Source organism: Gouania willdenowi, chromosome 21 (assembly GCF_900634775.1).
Source record: "Gouania willdenowi chromosome 21, fGouWil2.1, whole genome shotgun sequence".
Taxonomy (NCBI): Eukaryota; Metazoa; Chordata; class Actinopteri; order Blenniiformes; family Gobiesocidae; genus Gouania; species Gouania willdenowi.
The window spans coordinates 30,262,492-30,279,138 of record NC_041064.1 but is presented as its reverse complement, the minus strand read 5'-3'; the positions used below and the strand labels follow the sequence as shown (position 1 = coordinate 30,279,138).

The window sequence follows — 16,647 nt, the reverse complement described above, 5'->3', positions numbered from 1 at the left end:
TCAAAATTGCCTTATTTGTAGAACATTGAAACTGGTGTTTCATCGCCGGTAATAACATAAGATTGAGAACATTGTGTAATAACACTTAACTGTCATTGAAACATTGTCCCATGGAAAAAATCTTGTAATATCGTAACAACATGGTGTGCAATGTCGGCCATGCTAAGAGACCACATGTGAAAGTTGCAGTAGCTTTGTTTTGTGAGATATATTGCATTGTATGTTGCTCTGAGCTAGGAACCCACAATATGCAGTAAAAGTCAACATCAATCTTTGGAAAGCGAACCACCACATGAATACCGATGACCAAATTTAATCTAAACAAAAACATAGGCCCTATAATTCAAAGACTACGCAGTTCCTGATAGATGAACAGGTCATGTAAGAAGGCTTTCTTCAGTAAACCAACTAGGAGACAAACAAAAACAATGGTCCACAGGGTATGTCCTCAACCAGCTTTCCCCTTCCCAACCAAAGCTATTTAGAGGGCCGAATAGTCTTTCCCTCACCAAGTGTGAAGCCAATTCCCAAATGTAACAAAATATCTGGAGTCTCTTTTCTGACCTGAACCTTAGTGCAGCCTAAATAAATCAAGTCAAAAGAAGGCTAAAAAGGGGACACATTTGAAGACTTATCGACCACTCAATGTTTCAAATACCGTAGCTACAGGGGAGCTTGAGATTGTAAGTGCTTCAATGTGCACTTTCATTTTGTGTGTGTACTTATGTGTGTGAGTCGAGAGCTCATTAAAGTTTAATTTAGATTTGATGACAGTATCAACATCAGATGGAGATAAGGCTGCCAAAAATGAACTCAAACACACACACACACACGTACAAACACATGCTCACCTTCAGGTTTTACAGGATGTAAAAGACTTAGACCTATTCTATTTTAACAGAGCCTATTTCAAGCTGCTGCCGAGTGTGTGTGTGTGTGTGTGTGTGTGTGTGACAAACACGTTATGGGCACTGATAGAAACAAGCCCAATAGCCTCTGACCTTTGACTATCTGGGGGTCCAATAAAACACACACACGGATGTAACTACTCTATATAAAGAACATGCTAAATGCTATTTAGTGTGAGTGCATATGTTATGTTATATATATATTCTATTTATTTTGACTATTCTGCTTTCTAATGTTATTATAAAGTGTAAAGGTTTTATAAAAACCTAATTTGATCAATTGATTGATCAGTCTAAAAGTCTCTATAACAGGGATCTAACGCACTGCTTTGTGCTGCGCTTTGCTTTCATTGCCTGTTTGCTTATGTTTCTTGTGCTATTTCAGACATTTTCCTATAAATCAGTCATGGTATAGAGATTTTAGAGCGCAGTCCAGTTGGAGGACGCACCAGGAGCTAAAGGATTAGAAAACAACTTTGCTTCAGGGAAGAAAGTGTTTTACATCACAGGCATGGTCTGGCACAGATCGCCGACACAACGCTAGTTTTCACTTGCATGAACAGGTTTTTAAACATATGTGTTTTTATCAGGAAATGTGAGAAAATTGAATCTGTGAATATCTTTTTAAGTTAACCTAACTGAGGTGCACAGTTGTGCTTGTGAGATGGCTGCATAAGCTCTTACTGAAGAATCCCCCGGCTCCCTTTCCACCTCTCAAGTCAGGCAAAAAAAAAATTGAGAAAAACAATCAATTTCTATATATTGTATATAAAGAGTTTGAGGATAATTTCTGAATTTTTTCTAGCAGATGACCAGTTATGACCTGTATCGATAAGAGATCCCTATCCTGTCAGTGAGCTTAACTGGCAATGGTTTACAGTATGTGTGGTGGAATGACCAGCTTGTAAAAAAAATGCATTGATCAGCAGTGTTTGGAATAACAGCGTTTAAAACAACAGCGTTAGGTAACGGCGTTATTTTTTCAGTAACGGGGCAATCTAATTACTTTTTACGCTATTACAATGCTGTTAACGTTACTGAACTTTAAATGCGTTACAATGCATTGATTGAATAAACTGTTATCTGAAAGCACCCCTGGTTTAATATACAGCTGTAGTGAGGAGGTGGGTTAAAAATGAGGTAAGCGATTATGATTGGCTAAGGCTGAGTCATGTTTCATGGTAACCAATCAGAGCCAGTGTTTTTACAAATGTGCCAGCACACGCACCACACACAACCACTACAGATTTGATGAATCAGCAGAGATGGCGAGCGCGGAGCAGTCCGATGAAAAGTTGGCATTTTTAAGGTGGCGATACAAACACTACTTTAAAATAATTGTGGTCAAAGGCAAGAACGTGCATGTGAAGTGTACATTATATCTAGGAGTGAAGACTTTGTCGACATCCGTTGTAAGCAACTCATATTTAATGAAGCACCTCACAACGACGCACGCATCTACAAAGCTAGTAGCCAAAAACACCAATACCTCAGCCACAGATGATAGCACGCCATCCACTAGCAAAGAAGGACATGGAGCAAAGTCACCCAAGCTACAAAAGCTAGATATTTCTGCCTCACAACAAAAACCTATGATGACACAGGCTGAAGTCAACCGTATGATAGGCAGGTATATGGTTAAAAGTATGTTGCCATTATCGACGGTGGAGGATGATTCATTTCGAGCCATTATTGCTAAAATAGCAAAGAAAGCAGGGGCCTGTATGCCATGCACAAAGATGCTTGCGAAACACCTAGATGCTGAGTAAATAAACACGGAGCTTAAAAAGAGTTTTGAAGAGTTGGATTTTTTATCTACAACTGCAGATATTTGGACTGCGCACAACCGCAGTTACTTCGGTGTGACCGCCCACTGGCTAGATTCACGCAGCATGGAGCAAAAGAAAGCAGCCTTGGCCTGCAGACGTTCCAAGGGCCGTCATACATATTACAGCATTGCTACTGAATTGAACAATATCCATTCATCCTTTGGTATTTCTAACAAAATCACAGCTACCGTCACAGACAATGGTTTGAACTTTGTGAAAGCCTTTAAAGTTTAGCAGCCTGTTTAGGGTGATGACTCTGTGGAGGAGGAGGATGATGATGATGTGACTTTTGATGATGCCTTACAAGACATGAATGTGGAAGAGGGTATGGAAGTGGATGTTGTGACTTTGCCTCCACATCACAGATGTGCATCGCACACAGCAAACCTTATTTCATGCTCGGATGTGGACAAGTGGCTACATACAGACGTAAAAGCTGTGTACAGAAGTACCACCTCCAAATGCACAGCTTTGTGCAATAACACTAGCTGTTCCACAGTGGCTGCAGAGATCGTGGGTGAAGTCCTTGAAAGGAAGCTCCTTGTCCCCTGTACAACCACATGGAACTCCTTTCATGAAATAAAATGTATTAATGAATTCATTCATTCATTCATTCATTCATTCATTCTTGATGCCTTTGCTCGTGTTTGTGAATTCCCAATCGCCGAGCTGAACACCATTTCCTACAATTTTGGGTTGAAGGCCATCACAGATCGGGAGTATCAGTTCCTCAGAGAATACTGCACAGTAATGAAGCCACTAACAGTAGCCCTTGACATTCTACAAGGTGAAGACTGTTATTATGGCACCCTCCTACCCACACTGGAGATATTGATCTCCAAGACCCTGGACTTGAAGAGTGGCCTCCAAATCCTCCAGAGGCTGTTGTCAAGGCAAGAGCTAGTATGTATTGCAAATACATTGAATACATGAACTAAGTATTAACTATGAAATCAAAATAAAATGAAATGTTTATCTCTTCTCATAATGTGTATTGCTGTGTGTGTGTGTGTGTGTGTGTGTGTGTGTGTGTGTGTGTGTGTGTGTGTGTGTGCGTGCGTGCGTGCGTGCGTGCGTGTGTGTGTGTCTCATTTCAGGCAATCAAAACCAGATTTGCAGAGATGCTGGAAAGCAAGTCTGCCGTCTTGGCTGAGGTGACACTGGCCAGATTTAAACTACGTTGGCTGCGGACACAGGAAAGGAAGGACAACGCCAAGGTAAGTCTGCTGGCAGAGTGCCGGGAAAGTGCCCATGATGAAGACCAGCTAACAGGTAGCAAAGCACTAACGCGCAGCCTCAGCACCGACTCAGCCATAGAGGATGAATTATTTTCCTTTGAGGATAAGGAGGACACCTCTGCTTCTGTGGAAAGCCAAGTCGCTGACTATTTAAAATCAGGAGCACAAGGGATGGACATTCTTAATAGATTCCCACTAATAAAGAAACTCAGCACTCAAATACAATGCAGCCACTCCATCCAGTGACCCGTAGAGAGTTCCCCACAGAAGAACATACTGACAGACAAGAAGTTTGAAATGCTGCTGCTTCTTCTTAGAAGCACTCAACCAGTGTTTTGAAGGGTAGGATGGTTAGGCTACATGGGTTAGTCGGATACATGACTGATACACTTGAGTGTTTTAGAAGGAGTGTTTGAATGGTAGATTCATATCTAGGAGCTAAAGTTCAATCTTTAAAAGCACTCCATTTTGTTAAACTGTTTACTTTTTTAATAAATAAATATAGCATCCTATCTCTTCCAGCCTATTTATCTCAGGTTGATAGATTTTGATTTATTTAATTTGCTACAGTTACTGCAAACACACTTTATATTATTTAACTGTTTACTTTTGAAGAAAATACTTGAAGTACAGAATGTCTACCAGGCCTGTTGTCTGAGATTGGGAGTTTGAATTATTTATTTAGGACTAAGACTAGCTAAACAAACGTTTTTGTTGTTTAAATATGTACTTTTGTTGTGAACAAAATAGTTGGAAGTACAGGTTGTTTACTTCACCAGTTGTCTCAGGTTGTGAGAATTTGATTTAATTTGCAACAGAGTAACACACACTAAACTGTTTACTTTTCAAGATAATACTTGAAGTGCAGCATAAACCTCTTGCAGTTTGTTGATGTGCAATAAATATCAAAGGTAATGTACAAGCACCTGGCTGTTCTACTCATTTCAACTGACTTGTGAAAACTGCTAAAAAAATATGAATTCTTTGACATATAGCAACTTTTTTTAACAGTAACGCAAATAGTTACTTTCCTTGTTAGTTTACTTTTATTATAGAGTAATTCAATTACTAACTCAGTTACTCTTTGGAACAAGTAGGGAATAACTATAACTAATTACTTTTTAAAGTACCGTTCCCAACTACTGATCAGTATAAATACTTGTAAAAGCTGGACTGAGATGTAGCTATGGGTTGACTTTTGATATCAGCAGACATTGATGTCGTGTGTTTATTGATTGTTGCTCACTTTGTAATTTATGAAAAAAACTTGATTTTCATTGCATGTAACAAAGTACACACTAAATGGATTTCATTTATATACATATTGCTTTAACAACCACTAAAGTTGTCCTGAATCACTTTACAATATCAGACTTATTCACAAATTCACACACATTCAAACACCGATAGTGACAGAGCTACAATACAAGGGTCTAATCTACCATAGGGAGAAAACTCTGGGTTAGTGTTAGCCAGTGAACACACAGACAAATATGGCCTTTGGAATTAAACATCTCAAACAGAAGAAGGCGGGTCTCTACCATCTGAGCCATACATAAAAGTAAAAACCTTGGTCCCCCAAATAGCCGCGATCGCCCTGAACTCTGTGCAAATCTAATGCATTGGTTCCTCTGTGTAAGCCGTTGCTTTCTATTCAAAAAGCAAACTGTCCAGTAAACAAAGAGCTGATGTTTAACATTCAAACACTACCTCTAAATGGTAATATCCTTCTAAACTGGAAGTACCTCTAACAACAACAGATTTGACTATTTGTTTTTCTGCTTGAACTAAACTTATATGTTGTTTTAACTTGTTAGAACCAGGAAGAATATATAATTATGCTTTTGATTTGATGCAGACTGGTAGACACTGTCTCTGTAAATCTGTCTGATCCAGAGCCAAGCTACTTTGTCATTTTCAATGTTAAGGGTACATGGTTGATTGAGCATAGTGTATATATACTGTACACACATTGGTCACACAGGGACCACCAATCTCTCAGGAGGAAGACTGTTCATGCCCAGGAATGTCCCTCACTGTGCTCCATAAGACAATAGAGTACAGTCCCTTGATTTTCACCGTGGTTTATCATTTACATCTAGGCAATGATCAAATCTGTTAACAAAATACAGCTTTTGAAAAAAAATTTACAGCGAGATAGTTCCTGAAGACATCTTAGTTGTACATTAGATTACGAAACACTATAAATGCCAAAAGACAGGCATTTTCTACATTTCTACATGGAGGCTACAGTATATACTGACAGGAGGCCTCTTCGCTTTTAAGCCTGAACAGCAGTTAGACCTTAAAGCTGACCTGGGTTTGACCCAGTCATGTGGGTGTTTTATAGAGATAAAAGTGTAACAAAAATTCCTTAAAGTGAATGGAGAAGATCTGAATGTTCCCTGTGTGTCAGGACAAAGACAAACGCAGCCTTGTTGGAGACGTTAGCGTCGTTAGCGTGTGTGTAAGACTGAGAAACTGTCCCAACGTTTCCCTGAAGCATTAAAATGCGTTTCCACGGTCACGTGTAGTGTTTGCTAAACTTGCCCATAAAGGGGACCCTCTCTATTGGGATCAATGGAGAATTACAGTTGAAGGCGGGGCAAAACTTACAGCTAGTCTGAGCTGTATATCTAAAAATATATTCAAAATAATAATGTTTGTTTTAACTGAAACAACATTTGTTTCCCTTTTTTGCATAGAATATTTGTATTAGGCGAGGAGTGTCAAACTCATTTTAGTTCAGGGGCCAAATACGAAGCAGTTTGATCTCTAGCGGGCCAAAGATTTTAGGTGGGAAAGTTAGAAATTTTAACATTATTGTGCCCAAGTTTGCTTACTTCTACCTACAGTATACATAAAATACAAAATATGTAAGAAACCAATAGTATCCAAGCAATAAATGAGATATCAGTCCCAATAGGATCTTTACTTTAAATTTCCTTGATTTTGTGACAGATTTAAATTTTATTAAGGAAAATGCTATTAATAATTTGAGGAAAATTAAAAGATTTTTTAAGAATTTAGAGTTTAACATTAAAATTGACTGCCATCATGCAATATACAGTAAGCACCAGGAAAAAGCCCCTGCAAATATTGTTGAGTTTCATTTACACAGTGATTAATTTTTTGTCTGTCATTTTCACTTACTCTTGCAGGCTGAATTGGATGCTCCAAAGGGCCGGATTGGGCCCTCGGAACTTGAGTTTGACTCGTGCATTAGACTAATAAATATTCATAATGTTGGAACAATATTGTTATTTTTTTTTAGAGCCAGTTAGTTGCTAGATGATTACAGTAAATGTGCAGCTATGCATATTTTGGTATATTACATTGATTTTTTTTTCAGTAATTTGAACCAGCACATGGCAGAGCAGTAAAGAGCTAGAGGAATTATCACCTTGTTAAGTTTACAGCCCACTAGAGGGGAGGAAAGAAAGTTTCCGCTTCTTTTACTCAGCTTGTGTGTGTGTGTTTGTATATGAGTTTAAGATCTTGGTTTGGGGAACTCGTGGACATACAGTTTTGTACAATGAAATGTGTGCAGGACAGCACCACGCTCCCACTGCTCCTACCATCTGTCGTGTCCTCACAGTTCTGGTTGAAGTTCTCGTACGAGTCCCAGCGAATCAGAGGGTCTTGTGTGTTATAGTCCACAGAAACGCTCGGTCCGTTCTCCAGGTTATCCATACCTTGACCAGAAATAGAAACAAGTCCAGGAGACCATGTGAACATCTAATTATCTTAAAAAGGGAATTTTTTTTCTGATTGCAACTATAATAAGGCTTTTGTAAGCTTTTAACGGCTTACAAATGTAAATCTAACTTGGATTTTTTTCCCCAGTAACTGTTTATGCGACTGCATGTTATGGCTTCTTCATTAAAGGGGCAGTATTATGAAAAATTCACTTTATAATGGTTTTGCTACAGTGATAAACATTCCTTTAGCCTCATTCAGAGGGATAAAGTTGAAAAAGTTCTGTTTCCTCCCTCCCTTGCTATTCCACATTTTGTAAAAAGTCAGCTCCAAACGGGCGAGTTGGATTTTTCTTGCGTTATGACTCATAACACAGAAACTCCTCCTCCTAACAATCCTGGCTCCCCCTACCCTATAAGAATGTGAGCTCCTCCCTCTCAAACTACCTCACAGGTAAAACAAACATAGCAAAGGAAGGTTGATATTACAGTTAATATCACAGTTAATATGTTTATTATTGCTTATGTTCAGTATATACTGTAGATAATCCAGTATATAGATAAACTGAAAAGCTCTCACAATCAGTTTCACTTTTAGTAGCCATTATACCACCTTGTATCGCCTTTATGGGATGATCTGACGTGTTTTTGACTCAATGCGACTCAGTGGTAGAACAAAACAATGGACTATCGTCTTAAATCGACTATTTCTGTGGTCAGAAGAGGTGAGGAGGAGAAGGAAGACTGTTAATGATTTACTGCTGCTGCTGCTGTGTAAACACACACGCTGCTTCAGTGTGTGTTTACGCATATGCATATGCACGAAAGCCCAAAAACAGCCTGTTTTGAGGAGCGCTCTGAAAGTGACTTTTCAGAGGGCTAAGACTCCAGAAAACAGACAAGCTTGAGAAAAAAAACCTCAAATACTATGTTGGTGGGGTTCTTAGATCAATTGGAGATGGGTGAAAAATAGCATAATACTGGACCTTTAAATCAAAGGTAGAAAAAAAAACATCAGTAGGGGAAACATTAAGTGTAAAGTATATATAGCATTGTGGAAAAACTCAGCAAATTGATCCTTACCATGTATTTTCTCTGGTCCAAATGAGAAGATGAACTCAACCTTTCCATATTCAGGAAACCTGTCATCTGTTCAAACGATAGCAGAGAAAAGGTCATTCTCCCTTCAAACACAAGGCCTTAAAGGAGTGTTTCATTTCTAAATTTCCAACCTTTGAATGTCTCATCAAGCTCATCTTTTCCAAAGACAATCCCCAGGTCATGAACTGCACAGGTGTGAAACTGCACACGGAAAATCACATCCCGGCACGGGCTGCGATAGCGTTTGTGGTAACACTTCAGCTGTAGGTGGAAAGCCATGAGAGAAAGACATTCAGGCATTAACGTGGCCATGTGCATCAACGAGAAAACTTTGAAAAACATGTGAGTCACTTATATTTAATGGAAAGTCAAGTTCACAGATTGTAAAGAAAAACCATAAAAAACCAACACATTATGATGTATATATATATATATATATATATTCAATAATTGCTCCTAGCCTATTGTAGGAATGCTCCAAAGCGTTATCATATCATCTGGTTCTGTTAACGCATCAGCTTCACAAACCCCACACAGGATGATTTTACAAATTCCACATTTACAGTTACAGGAAGAAAATTAACCTGAACCCAAACAACCGGCAAACTCTACTTGTAAAATGTAAAAAAAAACAACCACCAAGCTGTAAAAAAAAATTCCCTACTATTAAAACAGTATTTTTTTTTTTTTTCTGGGTTTTTTATATCTTCTTTCCATTCACTGAGAATCTATTCCACCTCTCATGCACTCTTTACATTCTTGTGGCTCAGATTTGTAATGGACAAAGATGATGCAAACATATGCTTAAGTTTGCAGAATGGTAGAAATCTACCTTCTGTCATCAAACATTTTGCCTTAGTGATAAATCTGGCTTGAAAGTCCAAAGTAATAAAAGTGCCTGAGCAGACTGGAATAGCAGGGAAAACTGATTGTGACAATGCATAAACACTTTGTGATTATTCTGTCCAAATTTAAGATGATGTTCCAGGAACATTTTCAATAAACTGCAGAATTCCAGATGTGTGGAATATTTATAGGTTCACCTAATTCAAACTGAAACTGCTGGAAATGGTACTTCTCTGTATGGCGAAAGAAAGTGTGTCCATACTGTATCCACCGGTATTTGGTTTTTGAATTTGGTGTGTATAGCTAGAGATCCATCTTGAGTAGTTGTCAAGTAGCCTTGGGTGCTCTGTAAAGTACCTGCCTCCTCAGGAAGGTTTAATCAGTGTCATGTTGCCATCTTCACAGGCTAGTATGCACCGTTGGTGTTTTGTCTGGTTTGTCATTTAGGTGTCCTGATGGACCAAAGCGTGCATTGTCACCCACATCTCTGGGTACATTTTCTAGAGTTGTACTCAAAACCATACTGTCTGAGTAGGGTGCCTTCAAAACACTCTAGAATTTGTTTGCTCCGATAGGCGGTTTGAACACGCAAACAAAGTCTAGAGCAGATCAAACAGGCAAATTCCAGATCAATTGTTTCTACTGGTCTCTGAGAGTTTCCAATCAAAGTAAAAACAGGAAGAATCAGAAATGAAGTAGAGCGCACGGCATTGCGGGTGATCAGGAGAATCAGCAAGGGTGCAAAATAGGGCTTTCAATCCACCAAAAGCACGGCAACTTGTTGCTGCTCCATTGTTGAATGTTGTAAAAAAAACAGATAGACAATGCAGAAGTTTCTGCGCACTCTTAGGTGCTCGCTTTGACCCGTAGATGAGAGCCTCTACTTCAGGTTTTTGTTTTTCTGCTGAGATAACTGCAGTAACGGCCCACTGAAGTGGTTAGCCGGTGTGGATCAGAAGTTACGCTCTGAACGCAAACCAAGCCAAACCAAGGTGATAAAATTATCAGAGTCTGGGACTAAACAGGTGTGAAAGCACACTAAGACTTGCCCACAGACCAGAATACACCGAGACCAAGACAAGACCAAGACCTTTGGTAGTCAAGACCGAGTCAAAACCAAGACTTGAACAAACCGATTGACAACCAGGGCCATGCAGTCAGGGGAAGCAGGGGACGTAAAAGGATGGATACTTCAATGGTTTGCTTGTTTTGACACCGACCATTGCCTACTTTATTTGGTTGTATCTTTTTGGATTGAAGTCTAACTGGGCAAATAACTTTGACTGATTACAAGGCATTTTTAAAATAAAATTAATTTAAAAAACAGACAAGTCAGTGCTTCACCAGCCATAACCTCACTGGTGACAACAGAGGCTGAAACTCTGCCGATAGATTCCCTGGATGTTATATTAACCGAGGCTTGTTTCCAACATGCCAATGGACAAAGTGTTACTTTGAATTAAATCTCTTCTGGGTCAAATCTCTTTCAACTGCTTGCACACCTTACAGTATAAATTTGTAATGTAGAAATTATACATGTAGTATTCCCAACTGCTGTTGGAAGTCTGAATTCTTTGACATCATAGTTTCCATCAATATATTGCGAGCTAATGAGGGTCTATAAACTAAATAGGAAACAGTTGAAATGTCTTTCCCCTGGATTTTACAGTTCTGATTCTTCTGTAAAAGGTATGTGTAACCTTCATCAGCTCGCCAGACTGGAAAAACCAACGGGATTCCCTCGATTCGACGGAACAATAAAACTCATGGCATACATTTTCCACTTTCTGCAGCTGTTTTCCCTCTTGTTCTGTTAACTGAAATTAAGTAGATATTTTTGGCCTTCATCTTAGTTTCAACTACTTGAAAAAGAACATTTTTGCAGTAACCGTTGTGCCGGTACCCTGACAATAGAAATTACACACACAACATTTGTGTGTGAGTGTGTGCATTAATGGAAGAATTAGTAGCATAAATCACTTTGACAATATCATAAAAAAGAACTGTCTGAGTAATTAATTGACCTTAACAAGTTTGACCTTGTGATGTGGTTCTAACCAGGGTTGGGATCAATTATAATTGCAATTGCGTGAATGATAATTCATTACAATTATGGCATGATTTTAATTTTTAAAAACTGTTGCCATTGTAATTGAGTTTCAGAATTGACTTTGTAATTGTAATTGCCATGACAATTCTGTATATATGTGTATATATATAATAATTTTGCACAAAACTGGGGAACCATGTTACAGTTTTATGTACATTTCAACACATATGTAGTTAGCAGTTATTGAAATGTGCTTCATATCAAGCTTTCCCACATTTTACCATTTAAAAAAGATTTAAATCAAGGGGTATAGTGACAAAATAAGTAAAACCTATATTTTCATAATTAGGAATATAAAGGAAAGAAATTAGATGATAGATATTTGTTTTAAGTGTATATTACAGCTGATTTAGGACCCGTTATCATGAAAAATGAAAGCTAACACAAGAGGAAGGTTAACTTTTATTAGGTTCAGGCTCAAAAATTGTGATTAGTTGAACTTTAGTAATTCAGAACGTAATTGTAATTGACTTTCTAAGGATAAAAAAAATATTGGAATTTAATTGTTATTGGAAAAAATGCTCGTCACTATAATCGTAATTGAATTGTAATTGAACATGGGTAATTGAAAACCTAATTGTAACTGATAAATGTAATTGACTCCAACCCTGGTTCTAAATGTGCAGTGTAGTGTTTCTTACCAGAATATCCCCCTTTAGAAGAAGACCAGGTTCAATGGTAATACAGATGCTGGTCTGGCTATCACCCTGAACATTGCTGCAAAAGACACACATCACCTGTTAAATCTACACACAAACACCACATAGTGCACACAACACAAGTCCGTCCCACAAGTTCCGACACGTGTTGCTCTACTACATATATTACATTGTACACGTGATCTACTAATCCCTTATCATGGCCATCACACATTATTACTGCAGTGGGTGTAGTCTTAGGCTAATTTAAGGTATTAGTGTCTACATGACTATGATTGTCTAAACGGGATAACAGGATCAAAGGAGGAAAGTGCTAATAGGAAGCATGTGAAGGAAATTAGGGGGAAAGCATGATGAGGGTATCTGAGCAGGATCAGAGAGTGTGCAGATGTTTGTGTATTTGTTTTAGAATTGGATTTTACATTATTAAATTATTTTTATTATTAATATTATTATTATTATTATTATGAAATACATCAGTGGAAGTATTTGCACTTAATTAGAATAAATAACTAAAGAGAACATAAGCAGGAGTTATTTTTAATTGTTCTAAAAATGGAATTGTCACTGTTATGTTTTTGGTGTTTTATCAGCAATTAGAAATTCAAACTTGTTAAGAGGTTCTCAAAGTGTTGCAAGGGCTGGATCACTTTGAGTATATTGATTTATTTATTTTGCCCAATATAAAGAAAACTATTTATGTATCTGCCGAATGGATTTTCCTATAAATTGAATCAGAATCAATAAGGTTTTTATACGCAAAGAACAGTTGAAAAATAGCACAAGGAATTTAACTTATTAGTTGGTGCAAAGAACAGAAAACAAAAAAAAAAAAAAAAACCGTAAACAATAATGATAAATTTTATATATTTATTTATATATATATACAGTGTATATATATATATATATATATATATATATATATATATATATATATATATATATATATATATATATATATATATATATTGATTGACTCATGAAACTTGGCAGTATTTCATTTTTATTTGCTATTTGTTTTTTTCTTTCTACTGGATCAATACTTAATATCTAAATACAATTGTCCTTTTAAAGCTGAATTAATAAAACTGCTATATGACTTTCATTCAAACAAAAGATAAATCTCTTATTTAAATGTTATCTATCTATGGTATCTATCTTGAAGTGTAATACTCTGAGTCTTCAAATGAGGGCAGTACAGCACTCACCTCCTCTAGCCCTCTAAGCTCCTTCAGTCCTTGAACAACACTATAAAATCATTGAATCCATTGTTTCCTGTCTGGCTCAGAAAAAGCAGCAGGTTCCTGTCTTCTGGCAGGAGAATCCTTCAGGCGTCCACAGACATGCCTAGCTACATTTTTTGTTGGCTTTACAGTCACAAATATTACGAGACGTTTACGGGATTTGAAGAAAAGAAAACAGGAGCTAGCAGCTGAAGAGGCAAAATAAATATAATAATGTAGATGTATATTTGGAGTCAGGGGAAAGCCTATAAAGACTTTTTTAAACTTATTGAGCAATTACAAGCACGCTATCCCTGGATTCTAATAAACGAGGTTCAGAGTACGTGTTGTATTACTTACTAGATCCCAGATGTGTAGACAGGCTGCATGGCCTGATAGATCTTCAGAAAGGGTCGACAGCCTGCAACACAAGTAATAAAACATTATAAAGCATAAAAAGTGTGCATGAGTGAATATCTGGGCATGGCACTCACCTCCTTTGGACTCAAAGTTAGGGATGCCGTGCATAATGACGTGATGAAGGAAGAGGGGTTTGTTGTTGATTTTGATGTGTCCAGAGAGCAGCCCACTGAAGTATTCCACATACCTGACAGATCAACAGATTATATCATGATGTTCAGAGTTATTCAGTCACGACAGAGAGACACAAGCTTGCATTGAGCTGCTCTATGCAACATTTTTTTACTTTGAAAACTACACGTTTTAGATATTCAACGTTAGGCTGCTCCAACTTTTCCAAAACACAAATGGCACATAACCTATTTTGTTATAAAACTGTTAAGTGAAACCATCAGCTGTCATTATCTGCAATATGAATGTTTCTATTGTAGACACTGCATTTCCCTCCATGGACAAATAAAGCAGATGTGTTGAGTTCATTTTACGATACAATACAATATATAATAAACAGGAATTAAAATTGCGGCTAAAATAACTGCACATTTATTCAATTTTAAGTGTACATTACTCTGGGTATGACCTTTTCAACTCAATTGGAATATAAAAATATAATAAACAATAACATAAAATAGACATTTTTTTTATAATCAAAGTGCAAAAAGTGCAACTCTGTAAATAGAATGCAAAAAAAAAAGACCGACAATAGATGCAAATAAATAATTTGGGTCAATCATCATGAATTTTTTTTTGAAACAATAGTGCATGAACTTTGAACAACATTTTTTTTTAAATATTAAACTAGATTTAACATATGAACATGTTTCAACAATATCAGCATGTCTACATTTCCTGGCAGCAGCAATTGAGACCTTTGAACACTGAATGTCTGCAGATGAAACTACTTTTGGGACAAATGTAGCAGGGATGGAAAGGTATGCATCACCCCAACCATGATATCACAACACCACTCCGAACAATCTTGTGGCTTTTAAAAAGTCTTTACAGGTGAGTAATCTGAGGTGAAGTTTATCCAGTCCAGTGAAGTAATCTTTGATTTTGACCGAAAATGTTTTATATGGTACTTCCCAAACTTTTCACAGTCCCGTACCTCTTCAGACATTTAACCTGAAGCCATGTTCCCCCTACTTCTGCACACTTAAAAAAATGAAGCCCTACTTTGAAAATTGTCTCTGAATTTTACCTATCCTGTTGAGGAATCATATATACTGTAACTAGAATATTTGCATTTCCTGAAGACAATGCAAGTGAGGATGTAGGTGCTGGCCTGGGTCATTGAACACTGCATTAGCATTAACCTAGCAAAAGCCAATCATTAGCATTAGCTAGCATGAGTTAAGATTAGCATTAACCTAACACTAACATTAGCATTTGCTAGCATTAGCACAACATTAGCATATCATTTGCATAGCATAACCATTAGCATAGCATAAACACTAGCATTAGCTAGCATTAGCCTATCATTAGCATTAGCCTAATTTTAACATTGACTTTTGCTAGCATTAGCATTAGCTAGCATTGGCATTAACATTTCATTAGCCTGGCATGAGCATTCACCTATCATTAGCATTAGCCTAATATTAGCATTAACTTAGCATTGGCATTAGCCTACCATTATTACTAGTACCCCCTATGACAATTTGCATACCCCTGGGGGTACCCGTACCCTACTTTGGGAACCTCGGCTTTATATCATTAAAGAATGAGATTTCTAATAGCACAGATGCCTGTGCCATTTTCTGAACCCAAATGCAGGTTGTGAGAAAGATGATTTTTTTTCTAGTGTAGTGTTTGCTTGCGTAGCAAAGTAAAACAAGGAGAGGTGAAATCACACTGACCTTTTCTGCGAGGGTTGACCAACAGGAAGCACTTTGTCTTCATAAAAACGCTTCATGGCAAACCTGTCCAGAGCCTGGTCAGCACTGCAAATTCACAATATCACAATAAAGGTGCATAAGAACACACACCTGATGCACTTCAAAGGTTTCTAAAATTAATTCAACAAGATTTTGATATTTTTGAAAGTTTCTCATATTTGTCCTTAAAACAAAGGCACACAAATACACAATAAGATGTGCCAGATACAGAAAAAGAATGAAACACACAAATTATCCCACATCATCAAAACATATAATTGTAAGTGTGACGTGGTGCTGTGCAGTAGGGGGACCCCTCAGGGTACTGTGCTCTCCCCTTTCCTTTTCACACATAACTCCATAACCTGCCACATCCAGAAGTTCTCTGAGGATACAGCCATCGTTGGATGTGTATCTGAGGAGAACGAACAGGAATACAGGGAGGTCATCAGGAACTCTGTCAGCTGGTGTGAACTTAACCAGCTTCAGCTAAATACAGCAAGAAAAAGGAGCTGATGATTGGTTTCCATACGAGAATACTCCACATTTCACTCCTGTGAACATCCAGGGTTTGGACATTGAGGTAGTGGAGAACTACAAATTCACCTCAATAATAAACTGGACTGGACTGATAAAAGCAACGCCCTGTACAAGAAGAGCCAGTGTTGCCTCCACCTGCTGAGGAGACTGAGGTCCTTTGGAGTGTGCAGTGCTCCCCTCCTCTGTCCTAGACCTTCCACT

The 16,647-nt window shown here is 37.7% G+C and overlaps 1 protein-coding gene across 14 annotated transcripts in view; it reads right to left on the bottom strand.

The window, feature by feature from the left end:
- The window catches only part of tns1b (tensin 1b), a 248,990-nt gene that overhangs the window by 42,987 nt on the left and 189,356 nt on the right, over positions 1 to 16,647 (bottom strand). For 12 of the 14 annotated variants that reach the window (XM_028436798.1, XM_028436791.1, XM_028436801.1 and 9 more), the window contains 7 exons: positions 15,889 to 15,972; positions 14,107 to 14,219; positions 13,973 to 14,033; positions 12,372 to 12,447; positions 8,906 to 9,035; positions 8,757 to 8,822; positions 7,554 to 7,676 (listed from right to left, as the gene is read on the bottom strand). In XM_028436798.1, the coding sequence (XP_028292599.1) occupies positions 7,554 to 7,676; positions 8,757 to 8,822; positions 8,906 to 9,035; positions 12,372 to 12,447; positions 13,973 to 14,033; positions 14,107 to 14,219; positions 15,889 to 15,972 (653 nt within the window). The remainder of the gene's footprint in view (positions 1 to 7,553; positions 7,677 to 8,756; positions 8,823 to 8,905; positions 9,036 to 12,371; positions 12,448 to 13,972; positions 14,034 to 14,106; positions 14,220 to 15,888; positions 15,973 to 16,647) is intronic. The other 2 variants (XM_028436793.1, XM_028436805.1) reach the window with 1 other exon arrangement.